Below are 16,637 nucleotides of genomic sequence, written 5' to 3' on the forward strand. Positions count from 1 at the left end.
ATTCTGACATTTGGCCACATGATTGGCTGATTAAATATTTGTATTAACAAGCTGGTGTACAGGTCTACCTAATACAGTGAGTCACTGACAGTAACGACTGAGTATATGTGAATAAAACACATGTGAAGGTTAATTTTATTAACATTTTGTTTTAATAGAAATATTAAATAATCTGATCATTCATGTGTCTGAGCAAAAAGATATGCAGATGTTTTGTATTTGGGGACACTTGAGGACATCTGCGTGCAGAAAAACTGGTGGAATTTGAATGTGCCCAAGTTCATCATGTTTGTGCACAAAAATAAAGTAGTTCTGCCTTGGTCATTGACTTAGGAATTGAGATATTCTGTCCTAAACTATAAAAACATAAGGTGTTTTGTAATTTTTTTGTAATTTATGCTCTGACATAAATATGTTCTGTCTGAAATATCTGGATCATACAAGCCTATTCTTTAATTCAAGTCTTCAACCATGTAGTTTTTGAGATATTGACACTTTTATTGGACAAGTACAAAATAGGTGGAAATTACCTTCTGCGGGGCAAAGTGGAAAGGGTTGAAAATGTTTTTCACATATACATATTATTCATATGTTTCAATCACAATAATAAAGAAATAGTCAATAAAAATCAATGCTCTTTATTGCTTTTATGTTGATGCATATCATTAGATTTACATAATTTTTCAGTTCAAGTTTTCAAGTAATATTCCAAGACATTCAAAACATTTTTAAAAGAATAATAGATTTGTAACATTGATTAAATAAAAAAGTGTTATTAAACCATTTACTTGTTTTGGGGGTCTCGACCCATCAGGGCTCTCTTGGTGTTTTTCTCTGGATGTAGAAGGATAATGAAGCATTTTGGTGCAAATATCGCTCCCAGGAGCCCAAAGGTGGAAGCCAGGATGGCAAATACCTCCACTGCGTCAGAGTACTTTCCTGGAGAGCTGACGTAGGCAGGGACAAAAGCAATCCAGACGGCGCAGAAGATGAGCATGCTGAAGGTGATGAACTTGGCCTCGTTAAAATTGTCAGGCAGATTCCTTGCCAGGAAGGCCAGCAGGAAGCTGACGGCTGCCAGCAGACCGATGTAGCCAAGCAGGGCACTGAACCCGGTGATCGATCCTACTGCACACTCATAGATGATCTTGGAGTTCTGGGAGTGAGTGTTTTTGTAGGGAATCGGTGACGCAATGGTCAGCCATACCGCACAGATGACTGCTTGGATGACAGTGAAGGCCAGCACAGTGCCCCTCTGCTGCTGCATGCCAAACCACTTCATCGCATTCCCGCCCGGCCGTGCAGCCTTGAAAGCCATCACCACCACAATGGTCTTGACCAGGATGCAGGAGATGCTGAGGGCGAAACTGATCCCGAATGCGGCATGCCTAAGCTGGCAGGTCCACCGTTGAGGCTGGCCAATGAACAGCAAGGAGCACAGGAAGCACAGTGTGAGTGAGAGCAGCAGCACGAAGCTCAGCTCGGAGTTGTTGGCCTTCACCACCGGTGTATTCCTGTGCCGGGCAAACACGAACAGGGTAACTGCACAGATGCATGCCCCCAACACCGAGATGGTCGTCAGGGAGATCCCCAGGGGTTCCTGGAAGGAGAGAAACTCGATTTCCTTGGGCACACAGCGGTCACGAAGTTGGTTTGACCAAAAGTCCACCGGACACCTGTAGCACTTACTGGAATCTGTGAGAAGGGAGTGGAAACTAATAATATATCTGCACTCTAAAAGAAGGGAGAAAATGTCTAGATCTATGTGCCTGACATTTAAGAGAAGCCTCAAATGAAAGTTATTTGTTATGAGGCTCTAATATACACTCAGTGATCACTTTATTAGGTAGACTTGTACATCAGCTTGTTAATGCAAATATTTAATTTGCAACTAAAAGCATAAAGCATGCAGACGTGGTCAAGAGATTCAGCTGTTTTTCAGACCAAATGTCAGAATGGGGAAGAAATGTGATCTATGTGACTATGTGACTATGACCCTAGAATGATTGTTGGTGCCAGATAGGGTGGTTTGAGTATCTCAGAAACTGCTGATCTCCTGGGATTGTCACACACAACAGTCTCTAGTTTGCAGAGAATGGTGCGAAAAACAAAAAACATCCAGTGAGCAGCAGTTCTGTGGGACAAAATGCGTTGTTAATGAGAGAGGCCAGAGGAAAAGGGCCAGATTGGCCGAAGCTGACAGGAAGGTGACAGAAATGCAAGTAACCACACACTACAACAGTGATATGCAGAAGAGCATCTCTGAACACACAGCATGTCAAACCTCTAAGTGTATAAGCTACAGCAGCAGAAGACTTAATAAGTCTAAAAATAAGTCTAATAAATACATAAAAGTGCTCACTGAGTGTATTTAAGAAAAGTAAAAAAACATCCAGTGGGTACGCCCAGTCTATGTGATTTAAACTTTGTATGAAGTCCTGAGACCATGGGGGATGACCAAATCACCAGGACTTCTCATCCATTTTGTAACTGCAAATGAAAATGGGCAATTTCTTTACCTTCATCTTACTGTTCTCTGCTGTGTGGGTGGACTGACCTGTCTGGTTGCTGATCTCCCCATCTGCGCAGGGTAGGCAGTCAAAGCAGCAGACTGGCTCGCCCTTCCTTATCGCCCTCCTGGTGCCTGGGGGGCAGGGCTCACTGCAGATGGAGCGTGGGGGCTGGCACAATTTTGCATCATAAGAATATCATAATTGATAGGCTCTACTCTTGGGTGGTCTTTACATTAAAAAATGCTGTACGTGTGTAAGTATGCTGCCTAAGCAAAAGGTAGGGGGGGAGGTAGAACAGGAGGAAATGTCACAATTGACAGCATATGTGAAGCTAGTACATCACTTGTGGCTGGCTATGTAAAACTAAGTAAAACAAAATTTCAAGGAAGAAATATATATGTAATAATAATACTGTATGTATATTTTCCACCAAAAAACAATCATCAGAAATTTACAGTATCCTTCGGGATTAATGACATTTAAGCAAATTTATGCAACAAATCCTCCACAATTATGTCCCATTCATCAAGTACAGAGGCAGAAGCTCTATGCAATCTGGCTGAAGTTCGTTCTGAAAGGACTATGTCCAACAAATATTTGCACACGGTGTTGAGGTCCAGGATAGGCTCAATCCTCCTTTAAAGAATAGCCTTTTTAGCAGCTGCAATCCCCGCGAAAAGAGCCATCCTAGAGGTTATTTTCAGTTTCAGTTGAAACTGACAGAGTCATCTGAGAAAAGTAGAACCTCTGGTGTGAGGGGTATGTTAATCCTAAAAATGTCGTACAGCATGCCTATGACATATTTCCAAAATGTAAGTTTGTATGGATTTCCCCAAAATACATGTAAATATGTTCCCATTACACGAGGGCACACCTGACAAAAGGGTTTAGTAATAAGCATCTGGAACCTTCTAAAGGGGGTTGCATAATATCTGTGAGCTGGTTTAAAATTAAGAAGCTGGTGAAACAGGTTCCTTGAAGATGTGAAGATGTTAGCCCATACAGCTTCCCAATCTGCAGTGATATTAAGATTATGTCGATCTTTTTCCCATTTTAGAAAACTGTTAATGTGTACACTCTTAACACTAGTGAGTCAATGAACTGGCTCAGCCTTGCTCAATGAAAGACTTGCAGAGAGGAGAGCACATTTTTACTAAGTAAAGGGGGAGATAGGCTCACTTTATTTGATTCAAAATTCCAGAAGATGTTTTCTTCCTCCAGCCGGAGATTCTGTCCAGGAGGAGCAGATTCGTCAAACAACCCAACCGTTATTGCTCTGATGGTCCCATCTGCTGCCTTCTGCCAGTTCATCACATCATAGATGGCCAGGGCATCACCATTTTTATCAAAGGACACTTGGTCACCAAAGCTGGTTGTGAAGTTAACCCTTTGCAAGTAGTGCAGCAACTATACATGGGGCAAACAGAGGTGGATTTATACAAAAGAGTAAACATTCTTTCCTAAATATATTAAAAGGAGATGTGGGCCAAATGCAGTCACATGCTGAAAGGGGGTTGAGGGCATTATAGGAGGGAAAACAACCATTATCAAATGTGTCGTGCTGTACGTCACATTAAATATGACCTTTCTGCAGCCTTCAGAAATTCCTAGGTACTGCTGTCTTAGAAAGGGGGCTTATATCTCAGCTGCCATGTGAACAAAGTTACTCTTTAAAATATGAAATCCCCATATACTTCAGTTAATTGTTATCAATTTACACATTTCACTCTGCATAAACTCTTCTCAAGCCAAGATCTTTTATCATTCAGAAAAGTCCTAGAATGTCTCTCACCTGCCAGGATTGCAGGGTGTGGAGCTCGGCACAGGAGTGTCCTGGGAATGGCCCTGTCCCAGGCTTGCACCCCAGCAGATCATGCAGGGCATGTGCCAGGGCGTAAACTGCTTTGTAAATATTGTAAGAGTGCCTGAGCGCTGACACATCACTGTATGACGACTCTGTGCCCTCCAGACTCTCCTGTCCTGTGCAGACCCTGTCAGGGGAGTCTGCTTTGAACTTACAGCTGAACATCTCTTCCCAGAACATGTTCACCATGTTGTTACCAGGGTCAAAGTCAGGGCGGAGACTAAGCAGGAAGTCCTGGAGCCCTGGGATATCTCCCCTGCGGATGGCAATGCCCAAGGCCCCGCCCAGGAAGGGCAGCATCTCCGGTGTGAGGAAAATGGTTGAGGTGGCCCAGGCTTCACTGGCGATCCACTGTCGCCCTGTCAGGTTTTGCAGGGCTATCTCCTCTGCAACTGGAAGCAGGTATGCCTCTGTCGAAAACACTGCCACCACCCGTGCTGTGGAGCGGTGGATGATGCCTACGATCCGCTGGACCTTAGCCAGGTCATTGTCATGGGGAAGCATCTCGGAGAAGGCCACACATCCAAAGCGGCTGACCTCCTGGTGAAAGGATTGGGCTGCGTGCACCCCATAATCATCATCGCTGAACAGGAGGCCCACCCACTTCCAGCCGTACCGCTCCAGGATCTGCACCATGGCTCTGACCTGGAAGGCATCACTGGGGATGGTTCTGAAGAAGGAGGGATACTGCTGCCTGTCACTCAGGCAGGAACATGTGGCAAAGTAACTCACCTGGGGGAAGAAGGAAGACATCAATGCACTAACAGGGGTGCCAGTTGGCTGAAAGGTAAAAGAGCCAAAAAAGCAGAGCCATGGAGTAAACACTGTTGCAAACCTTTTCCCACAGAAGGTACCTAAGGCCTGCTCAAAAACTAGATTACAATTTCCATATTTATTACATCATCACACAGGTTATATATGTGTGTATACAGTATTATTGCGTATACAGTCCCCTCCAATTCCTTTGTTTTTGCTATACATTGAAGACAATTGAGTTGAGATGAGATGAGGGGGGGGGGGTCGATCAGATCCATTGCACACACATTGGGGTTAGCTTGAACAACAATGTTGAATGTCCTGAAAACGAAAGAAACCGTACTGACCAACAGACATGAAACAGGTCAGTCAAGGAAAACAACAGCAGTTGATGACAGAAACATTGTGTGAGCTGTGAAGAAAAAGCCCACACATCAGTCAGTGAAATCACACATCTCCACAGGGCAGGGTGAAGGTATCTAAATCAACAGCTCTCTTAGAAGACATAGAGAGCAGCAATATAGAGGCTATACCACAAGATGCAAACCATGAATCAGTAGTCTTCTATCATTGTGGTGCGGTCAATCAACCTATTTGTAGGCTGTATTATCTGTACTCTATCCTTTAGTGTTTAACAGTCAAATGATAGATTAAAATAGCTACTAACATGATAGTATGCTACTATTTACACAATTTGTGCAAGAATCTCCATCTGCAGAAAAGTATGGGTTTAGTTTGTCGAGCATATTTTTTTCAGTTCATTTTAAAAACAGTCTATAATGTAAGAGAACCAAGCAGATCTGTCCAACTGCCCGATTAACTTTGATCGGTCCTTAAGTGTAAAGCAGGTCTGTCAACTGCAGTTCACTGAAAAGCCACTCTTATGTGAGCTGTAGAGCAATAAGGTGAGTTTATCAAGGAAAGGATGTCTGCTCAAAATATCATTAGATTTGTCACAAGGATCTTTTTTAAAATACAGTTAAAGGGGTCTGAAACATACTAAATCTAATGACAAAGTCGCCAAGGTGGTAACAGTAGCAGTATCACTCACACAGTGACTGAAGACATGAAGGTCACAGGCAGGTCAGTGCTCCAGGGCTCTTGTTTAATCTTAACCACTCGTCACAAATTTTGTTATGACTGCCTCATCTACCTTAGTAAAACAAAAAGCAAAAACATGCAATGTGTTGTTCTAAAAGGTTGAGTGAAAATGCTGCTTTTGGTAGTGAGGTTCTTCATAACAAATGATGTGTTGTGCACCTTCAAGTGTATTTGTAAACATAATTTATATTGATTACAGTTCATATTGACTATACAGTTCGTTTTGATTAAACAGTTAATTTGATATTAAAATTGTTAAGATGAATGGTGATTGAAGCGAAATAATTGGTAAATTCATGCAATAGTTTGTAGATTATTCAGTAAATGCATTATTTTCCTGTATATATTAGCGTTAGTAATTGAGTACTGTAGCTTTAAGAAAGGGAACTAGGTAACTTCCGGGTGTCTTATCACATGAGGCACATGTTCTTAGGTTGCTAGTGAGAGCGGTAAGATTAAAAGAATCTGTGGAAGCAAACGGTTTTCTTACCGCATTCGCGGTCACATTCTATTATTTGTTCTTGTAATTCAGTGGATTATTACCTTTTTTGTTGCCTTGGAACTTCACCTGTGGATGTAGCCAGCTACCAGCGAGCGAGTAAACCACATTGCAATTTCCGTGGACTATTTTTAACCTCTACATTAGTAAGAAAACCCACTTGACGGTGGATAAGAAGCCTTTGGAGAGGTTCGTGGAAAAAGGAGCATTCAACGACTCATGTAAGTAACCTGAAACGACTCTCAAATAGCCCACTGAAGGAAGTGTTAACGACTTGTGAACAGCTGATAACAGTGGACTTGGATGATTTGGAAGTGAATTATAGGCTTGTCTGTGGTGCTTTGTGACTGTTGGTTAACAAGTGGAAAAGACTAACTGTCTGAAAATTGGAAAGACTAGCAATCAAAACAAATAATCATGGATGAGAATGTAAAAGAAAAACGAGTGGTTAAACCAACACTTAAGGCAATAGAAGAAAATTTGCAACGGCAAATAAACTCAAGGAGAGCCAAACTAGGTCAACTGACTGGGAAAAAGAGCGAAATGCATACTTTAATGGAAGCGGATGATTCAAATGTGGAAATTATAAGAACAGAATGCATACCAAAATTTAAAACACTGTTATGGGAATTCAGTGAAATAAATAAGCATGTTCAGGAAGTATTCTGCCAGATGGAATGTGAGGATGACAAGAACAATGATCAAAAAGATTGGTTTGAGACAAGAGCTAGTTCTAGCACAAGATTTATACAAGATGTGGAAAAATGGATACAGGATGTTAGGCTACGCCAAGAAGAGGCTAGTACGGCAAATGATGAGGTCTGCCCTGGAGATAGTGTGTCGGTCACATCTAAGAAGTCTAGAAAATCGAAGGCTAGCTCTGGTAGTTCAGTAGCATCATCAGCTACTTCTATACGGTTACGGGTGGAATTGGAAAAAGCTGCATTGGTAGCCAAGTTAGCTACATTGAAGAACAAACAGGCTTTAGAGGAGCAGGAAGTTAAGCTCAAGGCGAAAAGAGAAGAATTGGCTGTTTTGCAAAAATATGAAGGCTCAGAGGTGTCAAGCAGAACCGAAGGCTATGAATTGAATGGGCCAGTGTCTACCCCAGTGAATAGTGATGTCAGCCATGGTGGTAGTGGCAGTCAGCATAGCCACACTATTGGAAGAGATGCAGGTAGCCATGCGGTACAAGTTCCTGACATTGCAGTGGAGAATATAGACGGAATATAGATGGAATATAGACAATCTAGTTACGATCATGCAACGCCAAAATGACATTACCGAAAGCCTAATGAAGCAACAAAAGCTTTCTACACTGCCACCACAGAGCATTCCCGTTTTCAAGGGAGACCTATTGGAATATCGTCTCTTCATGAGAGCATTTGAACATGGAGTAGAGAGTAAGACAGACGATAGCAAAGACCGGCTCTATTATATGGAACAACACACAAGTGGACAATCTAGAGACTTGGTGCGCAGTTGCTTTCACATGGACCCAGATGAGGGTTACTGGGAAGCCAAGAGACTGCTGAAAGAATGTTTTGGTGATAAATACAAGATCTCTATGGCATACCTTGACAAGGCTTTGGGCTGGCCTAGCATTAAAGCAGACGACACCAAGGCACTAGAATCATTTGCTCTCTTCTTAACAAGTTGCAGTAACGCAACGGCAGATTTGGACTACCTGGACGAGATGGAAAACGCCGCCAACATGCGCACGACCATCACAAAGCTTCCATACAGGTTGAGAGAGAGATTCAGGAGCGTTGTCTTGGACATTCAGAAAGGGGAAGATCGCAGGATAAGATTCAAAGATATCGTGACGTTCATCAACAGGCAGGCTGAAATGGCATCGCACCCTGTGTTTGGTGAACTGAAAGATAAAATCCAAGGGCAAACAAAGCACCTGCCAGACAATAAGTCAGAAAGGTCAAGTGGCAAGAAAAGTTTCACTACTATAGCCACAGAATTAAATACCCAGAAAAGTGCTGCTGTTGGTACAAATGTGAACAAGAAAGCACAGGATAAAGTGGAGAAGGCGTTCAGCAAACCTTGTGTATATTGTCAAGGAGACCATACAATGGAACGCTGCAAAAAACTGCAGAAAATGCTGCATAAGGAGAAGTTGGAGTTTCTTAAAAGCAAAGGACTCTGCTTCAGTTGTCTGATAACTGGACATATGAGTAAGGACTGTGGAGAAAAGTTGAGCTGTCAGATATGTTCAGCAACACACCCTACACTGCTACACATAAAGCAGAAAGTTAAAGACACAACAAAAGTAGAGGCTCCAATAAAGGAGCAAGCAATTATCAGCGGATTTGTGGACATGGAAGAAAGATGCTCCCAGACTGGGGCTGGGGGCACAGATAGTATCCTTGCTATTGTTCCTGTGCAAGTAAAACCGAAGAAAGGCAAAAAGGTGCTGACTTGTTATGCATTCCTGGATCAGGGGAGTAATGCTTCCTTCTGCACGAACAAGCTCATGAATGACCTTAATCTGCAAGGAAAAAAGGTGAACATCCTTCTCACCACTATGGGAGAACAAAAGACAATCTCTTGCAATGCTGTAACAGATCTGGAAGTGAGTAGCCTCGATAGCGATGACTTTCTTTGACTTCTTCAAAGACGTTTTTGCACAAAAGGCTATACCTGTGAGTAAAGACAATATCCCAACTCAGGAAGATGTGGATAAGTGGCCTCATCTGTATGGTGTACAAATCCCGTTGATCGAGGCAGATATAGGTCTTCTGATTGGGACCGACATTGGCAAAGGTTATGGAACCAGAGGAGGTTATCCGCAGTGTTAAGGATGGGCCTTATGCAGTACGCACAGTTTTAGGATGGACTGTAAATGGGCCACTGCGTGAAAATATCAGAAGCCGGACAAAGAATGGATATCCGCAGGTCTTGACGAATCGGATCTCCGCGCTAGACTGGAAGAATTGTGGATTCAGCAATTCAAGTATGATTTTCCCGAGAATGCTCAAGGAGAGCAGTTGGAAATGTCAAAGGAAGACCAGCTGTTCATGGACAGAGTCTCTCAATCAGCAAAACTTGTCAATAACCACTACTCTATTGGCTTACCATTGAAGAACACAGCTGTTAAAATGCCCAACAACAGAGCAGTAGCAGAACAACGTGCGCTCAACATGAAAAGGAAGCTTCAGAGGGATCAGTCATTCCAAGAAGATTACGTCAGATTCATGGGTGATGTGATAAACAAGGGCTACGCTGTGAAAGTCCCAGATGAAGAGCTAAGCCGTTGTGATGGAAAGGTGTGGTTTATCCCACATCACGGCGTGTACCACCCTAAGAAGCACAAAATACGAGTGGTATTCGACTGTGGCGCTTCGTATCGGTGAACCACGCTTAATGGACAACTGCTGCAGGGGCCAGACTTGACAAGCAGTCTTATTGGGGTCCTAACAAGATTCCGTCAAGAACAGGCGGCAATCATGGCCGACGTGGAAGCTATGTTCCACCAAGTAAAAGTCCCACCAGAGGATGCTGACCTTCTCAGGTTCTTGTGGTGGCCAGACGGCGATGTCTCACAGGAGTTGCAGGAGTACAGGATGGAAGTACACTTATTTGGTGCCACTTCCTCACCAAGCTGTGCTAGCTATGCCTTGAGAAGATGTGCTGAAGACAACAAGCAAGCTTTCGATGCAGCAGTAGTGGATACAGTCTTACATAATTTTTATGTTGACGACTGTTTGAAATCAGTTGCATCTGAGCAAGAAGCAGTCAAGTTATATTATGATCTGAAGGCCATCTGTCAGACAGGAGGCTTTAGGCTAACAAAATGGATGAGTAACAACACAGAATTGTTGGCAAGCATTCTTCCAGAGGACCGAGCAACAGAGGTCAAAGACCTTGAACTTGACCAAGATTCACTTCCCATTGAGAGAGCTTTAGGGGTACAATGGTGTATCCAGTCAGATCAGTTCAAGTTCCGGGTGAATATACAACAGAAGCCCCTCACCAGGAGAGGAATCTTGTCAATGATGAGTTCTGTTTATGATCCCCTGGGGATGTTGTCACCAATTATTCTTCCTGCCAGAAACATCTTGCAAGAATTGAGCAGACTGAGAACCAGCTGGGATGATGCTGTGCCAGAACATCTTGCCCAACAGTGGTCCAAGTGGATGGAAGAGCTTCAGCAGCTCAGCGACTTTGGAGTGGATCGATGCTTTAAGCCACCAGAGTTTGGAGAAGCAGTGAAGTCTCAGCTGCATCATTTTTGCGATGCGAGTGAAACAGGCTATGGTACCGTCACATACCTCGTCCAGCAGAACAGCAGCAATCTGATACATTGAACCCAGCTGATTACGCCTCGAGGGGGCAAAAGGTGAGCACCTTCATGCAGAACCAAGTCTGGATCTCAGGGCCTGTCTTTCTCAGCAAGCCAGCAAAAGAATGGCCAGACAAATGTGGTCATCTGGAAGACCTTACGGCAGCAGATCCTGAGGTCATGAAAGGCATTTTGGTTAATGCTACTACAGTAGAAGAAAACACTGATGTGATGCAACAACTGATTGAATACTTCTCTTCATGGATACGTCTAAAAAAGGCAGTGGCATGGCTGAGTTGAGTGAAAACTACCCTGATAAACCTGTCAGAGAAGAGAAAAGAATTGAATGGGTTACACAAAGATCAACAACAAGTGAATAAGAAAATGTTTAGCTACAAAAAGAGCTTCAAACAGACCTACCTTACCGTGGACGAACGGCAACATGCTGAACTGAACATCATCAGCTACTGTCAGCAAAAGAAGTTTCATGAGGAAATATCTGCTCTTCGGAGACATGAGCTTATCAAGAGAAGTAGTCAGATCTTCAGACTGAATCCAGTTCTCCAAGATGGAATTCTTTGTGTCGGAGGGAGACTCAGTCGAGCAGCCATGCCAGCTGAAGCCAAGCACCCAGCGATCTTGCCTAAAGACCATTGTGTGGCTGATCTGATTCTGCAAGATAGACATAAGCGACTGGGACACAGTGGGCGTAATCATGTCTTGTCTCATTTACGTCAAAAATACTGGATTCCTGGTGCCTACTCATTGATCAGGACAATACTGTCTCGTGTACGACCTGTCGAAGACAACATGGTGCATCAGGTACACAAATGATGGCAGACTTGCCTAGAAATAGAGTCTTACCAGAAGAACCACCGTTTACCAGAACTGGAGTGGATCTGTTTGGGCCATTTAATGTAAAATGTAGAAGATCATCTGTTAAAAGGTATGGTGTTATATTTACCTGCCTTGCCTGTCGCGCAGTCCACATAGAAATGGCAACAACACTGGAAACAGATTCATTTATCAACGCTCTGCGTCGATTTATTGCAAGAAGAGGTCAGGTGAAGGAAATGCGCTCTGACAATGGGACCAACTTTGTCGGAGCCGATCGTGAGCTCAGAAAGGCTATACAGCAATGGAATATGTCACAAATAGAGAACAGCTTGCTCCAACATGACATCAAGTGGAAGTTCAATCCACCATCGGGGTCTCACCATGGAGGAGTGTGGGAGAGAATCATTCGCTCTATCAGAAAAATCTTGGGCGCTACTCTGAGGGAACAAAGCTTGGATGAAGAAAGCCTTCAAACGTTCTTTTGTGAATGTGAAGCCATTCTAAATAGTAGACCCATAACCACACCTTCCAACGACATGAATGATCTGGAAGCACTCACCCCGCAGCACTTGCTGTTGCTAAAGACCAAACCCTCCTTGCCACCAGGACTCTTCCAGAGAGATGACATGTATGCTGGTAAAAGATGGAGGCAGGTCCAGTACATTAGTGATCTTTTCTGGAAGCGCTGGATCAAGGAGTACTTGCCTGAACTTCAGAAACGGCAGAAGTGGTCCAATCCATCACGCAATTTTGTCCCAGGAGATGTAGTCCTGATTGTCGACGAATCAGCACCTAGGGGTTCATGGTTAATGGGAAGGATTGTGAAGACAGTAGAAGATGAGCACGGAATGGGCCACAAGGTTCGAGTCAAGACAAAGACGAGTGAGCTTGAGAGGCCTATAACTAAAGTCTGCCTACTTCAAGAAGCAGTGTGAAGCGGACACATCTCTCTCTCTCTCTCTCTCTCTCTCTCTCTCTCTCTCTCTCTCTCTCTTACAGAACGGTGGAAGAAGAAAGAAGTTTGTGAGAATTCATCACACTGATTAGTTGTAATTGTCTATACTAGAAAGCAATTAGGGGCCGGGTATGTAGAGGCCATAACACGGCTATGAACAATTGTAAACATAATTTATATTGATTACAGTTCATATTAACTATACAGTTCGTTTTGATTAAACAGTTAATTTGATATTAAAATTGTTAAGATGAATGGTGATTGAAGCGAAATAATTGGTAAATTCATGCAATAGTTTGTAGATTATTCAGTAAATGCATTATTTTCCTGTATATATTAGCGTTAGTAATTGAGTACTGTAGCTTTAAGAAAGGGAACTAGGTAACGTCTGGGTGTCTTATCACGTGAGGCACATGTTCTTAGGTTGCTAGTGAGAGCGGTAAGATTAAAAGAATCTGTGGAAGCAAACGGTTTTCTTACCGCATTCGCGGTCACATTCTATTATTTGTTCTTGTAATTCAGTGGATTATTACCTTTTTTGTTGCCTTGGAACTTCAATAAAAGGATTATGTTCATTTTTTACAACGGACTCTGAAGTGGATTAATGGAACGAATGTGTAGGCTAACAAGTGGACACACCTGTGGATGTAGCCAGCTACCAGCGAGCGAGTAAACCACATTGCAATTTCCGTGGACTATTTTTAACCTCTACAATGGTGATGATGAATAAGAAGAAAAGGTAGAAACACACTGCGCACCTATGCAGTTTCGCTGCTTGGTCCCCAATAATAAGAAATGGTAGAAACACACTGTGTGCCTACACAGCTTTTAAACAACACATTTTCTTTACTTGCTTCCCTTAAGGGTATTACATTGTTCCTGACAAGACTCTCAACATCAAGGCTGTTTCTTTCTGACACTGCCAGTAGGAGGCAAATATTGATTTTGGCTCACAACGAAATAATCCTTACATGATTCGCACATTTTGTCTGTTTATACAAAATCATGGTAAAATCACCATATATAGTGGGGTATAGAGTTAAGCAGGAGATCTTTCGCCAAATTTTAAAGCAAGATTGCTTTCCATTTTCATTTCTTACTATTTATAAATGATATAAAACAAGGAAATGGGCCCTGTGCAAAAGTTTGGGAACCCTTTTGGATTATTCTTTGTTAATTAAAGAAAAAAAAAGATTACCAAGGCCCAGACCCAGGTGATTTACTTGTTAGGTATTCAATCAGTCAGTTGAGTATAATTCCAGGGCTGAACTTTTTATTCTGAAGTAACTTAATGTCTTCTAAAGAATCCAACTGCAGTGGCTCTTCTGCCTGGTGTTAACAACCATGGGTTCCTCTAAACAGTTGTCTAAGGATGTCAGAATGAAGATTAATTTCCAGCTAGAAAAAGGAGGCTGCAAAAACTCAACATTTCAAACAACCTATTTCCACTGTCAGAAACATTATTGGTACATGGAAGATAAATGGAACGGTTGAAGTCAAGGCAAGGTCTGGAAAACCTTGCACATCACTGCAAAAGAGCTGCAAAAAAGAGTAGTAGACACAAGTCTAGCTGTCCACAGGACAACAATACAACCATACCTCGAAATGAACCATGAAGTACCTCCACGAAAGATAGAAGGTTTTGGAATGGTCACCACAGTCCCCAGACAGATTATTATTGAAAATCTGTGGAGAGATCTCAAACATGCTGTACATGCCAGGAGGCTGAAAAATGTTTCTGAGCTAGAGCTGTTCTGTCAGGAAGAATGCGGAAAAATTCCAAAAGCGAGAATTGAAAGACTTGCCTGAGGACAAATTGGTAACTGATATGAACTGGCGGCCTGCAGCGTAGTGGTTAAGGTACATGACTGGGACCCGCAAGGTCGGTGTTTCGATCCCTGGTGTAGCTGCAATATGATCCGCACAGCCATTGGACCCTTGAGCAGGGCCCTTAATCCTGCATTGCTCCAGGGGAGGATTGTCTCCTGCACAGTCTAATCAACTGTACGTTGCTCTGGTCTGCCAAATGCCATTAATGTAATGTAATAATATGTTTCCCAAATTTTTGCACAGGTCCTTTTTCCTTTTTTCATTATTTTGAAACTGTAAAAAAATAAAAATTAAAAGTAATGTTGCTTTAAAATTTGAAGAAATGTGTCATGTTTAACTTTGTATAATTTACAAATCAGGTTTGCTTCTATTCACTTAGATATTAATTGCAAAAGGCTTTTTGACCAGGGGTGCCCAGACCTTTTCACACCACTACATTTCTCAAAGCTTATGAAGAAAGAAAAGCTGAGACTTTAAAATAAAGTGAAGTAAGAAATTAAAAGATGTATCATTGAGCTGGTCAGTCAGTTAGTTCTGGTAGCTTTTTCAAAGCTTGAGCTGGTCTGAACTGGTCAACCAGCTACCAGCTGTTTCAAAACCTAGCTTGAGCTGTTTTTTCAGTGCGATAAAGCTTTATTTTATTTTGAGTGTGCCATTTTCATACACGAATCAATGACTGTGAAAGTCAATAATTAATCTGGGTGTTTTTCTCTGGATATATGGAAGGAATAAACAAGGCACAATTTGGTCACTATTTAGTCTACACAACCCAAATAGGTTGTAATGGTAATAAGGTGACACTGGTAAACAACTGGTGAAGCAACAAAAAACAAAAAAGGGCAGCTGGACTGTGGACCAGGATTGGTCCTCCATCATACAGTACCATGGGAACACGGAACAGGCCCAGCACACTGGAGATGGCGATGGAGTGGGTGGAGCCTGGATCACCCACGATGCCCAGAACCGGAGGTAACCCTGTGCATCGCATGTCAGAGAAGGACTCCTCTGTACCGCTAACCAGTGCTGTGGCTGCACGGAACGCAACAGCAAGTTTCACACAGTTATCATAGAGATGGAATCCCAGGGTGATATTGGGCAGCAGGTTGGGATTTTTGTTGATTTCCTCAATTGCAAAGACCATTGTTTGCGCTGCCTGGAACCCTGGAAAATCAAGCCTGACAGAGAAGAGATAAAAATTGGCAATGAAGAAATTGTCATGTCTGTTACTGTAAATCCATGACTGTAGAATTCTGAAATTATGACATAACTGTGTAGAATATAATTACTTTATTAATTGATTAAAATGTGAAGCATGTGTGCATGCACGTTACACAAAGAAGCAAAAAATATAATATATTATCTAGTCTATACATAAGTATGAATTCTACAATCACATAAAAAAGTAGTTTATGGGAAAACACCTGTGCAAGATATTCTGTGACGTCTGTTCAAAATACCTGTTCCATTAATTATACCTTATTGTAGGTTGCAGTATATGTTTGTCAATGTATATTGGTGTATTTGTGTATATATCTGTGCATTTGTGTATGCATGTTTATGATGTGTGCATGTGCGTGCGTGTGCGTGTGTGTGTGTGCACCCATGTCTGACTGGTTACCTTCTGATGCTTTGCAGCAGAGCAACTCACCTCTCACATCTCGGCTGGTCTGGCTCGGCTGTGAAAGACAGCTCAGGGAAAACTGTCAGGAAGTGTACCTCAAACAGCCCCCCAAGAATCACATCCCCCTTGCGGTACATCCCATTCAGACTGAAGCGCTCCCGTAGTCGGCAGGCTGTCTGAGGAGCAGCAGAGGCCCAGGCCAGGGCCAGGTTCAGACACAAAGAGAGCACAGGCCTCATCTCTGCCACAGACTTCCCCCAATTCACTGCCTGGCATCCACGTCACGCTTTTATAGAGTACACAGCCCTGCCCCCTCTGGAGACCAGTGCTTTCAGTAACATTGTGCCGGTCTTTAACCCTTCTGAAG

The 16,637-nt window shown here is 42.7% G+C and overlaps 1 protein-coding gene across 1 annotated transcript; it reads right to left on the reverse strand.

Annotated features, from left to right (window-relative positions):
* Positions 1–784: 784 nt before the first annotated feature.
* On the reverse strand, positions 785–16,509 carry LOC133108080 (extracellular calcium-sensing receptor-like). Its single transcript, XM_061217502.1, has 6 exons — positions 16,298–16,509; positions 15,533–15,824; positions 4,306–5,109; positions 3,693–3,920; positions 2,558–2,681; positions 785–1,695 (listed from the first exon to the last, which is right to left on the reverse strand). Exons 1-6 carry the CDS (start codon positions 16,507–16,509, stop codon positions 785–787), a joined length of 2,571 nt encoding a protein of 856 aa, XP_061073486.1.
* Between the last annotated feature and the right edge of the window lie 128 nt (positions 16,510–16,637).

Source organism: Conger conger, chromosome 13 (assembly GCF_963514075.1).
Source record: "Conger conger chromosome 13, fConCon1.1, whole genome shotgun sequence".
Lineage (NCBI taxonomy): Eukaryota > Metazoa > Chordata > Actinopteri > Anguilliformes > Congridae > Conger > Conger conger.

What these genes read in the sequence shown, in the direction of transcription:
- LOC133108080 (XM_061217502.1), bottom strand. Translation starts at nt 16,509, where the DNA reads ATGAGGCCTGTGCTCTCTTTGTGTCTGAACCTGGCCCTGGCCTGGGCC. An exon ending in GCCTGTTCCGTGTTCCCATG is followed by an intron (nt 5,110 to 15,532) that starts GTACTGTATGAT and finishes TTCTTCCCCCAG; the next exon opens with GTGAGTTACTTTGCCACATG. An exon ending in GGAATTTTGAATCAAATAAA is followed by an intron (nt 2,682 to 3,692) that starts GTGAGCCTATCT and finishes AAATTGTGCCAG; the next exon opens with CCCCCACGCTCCATCTGCAG.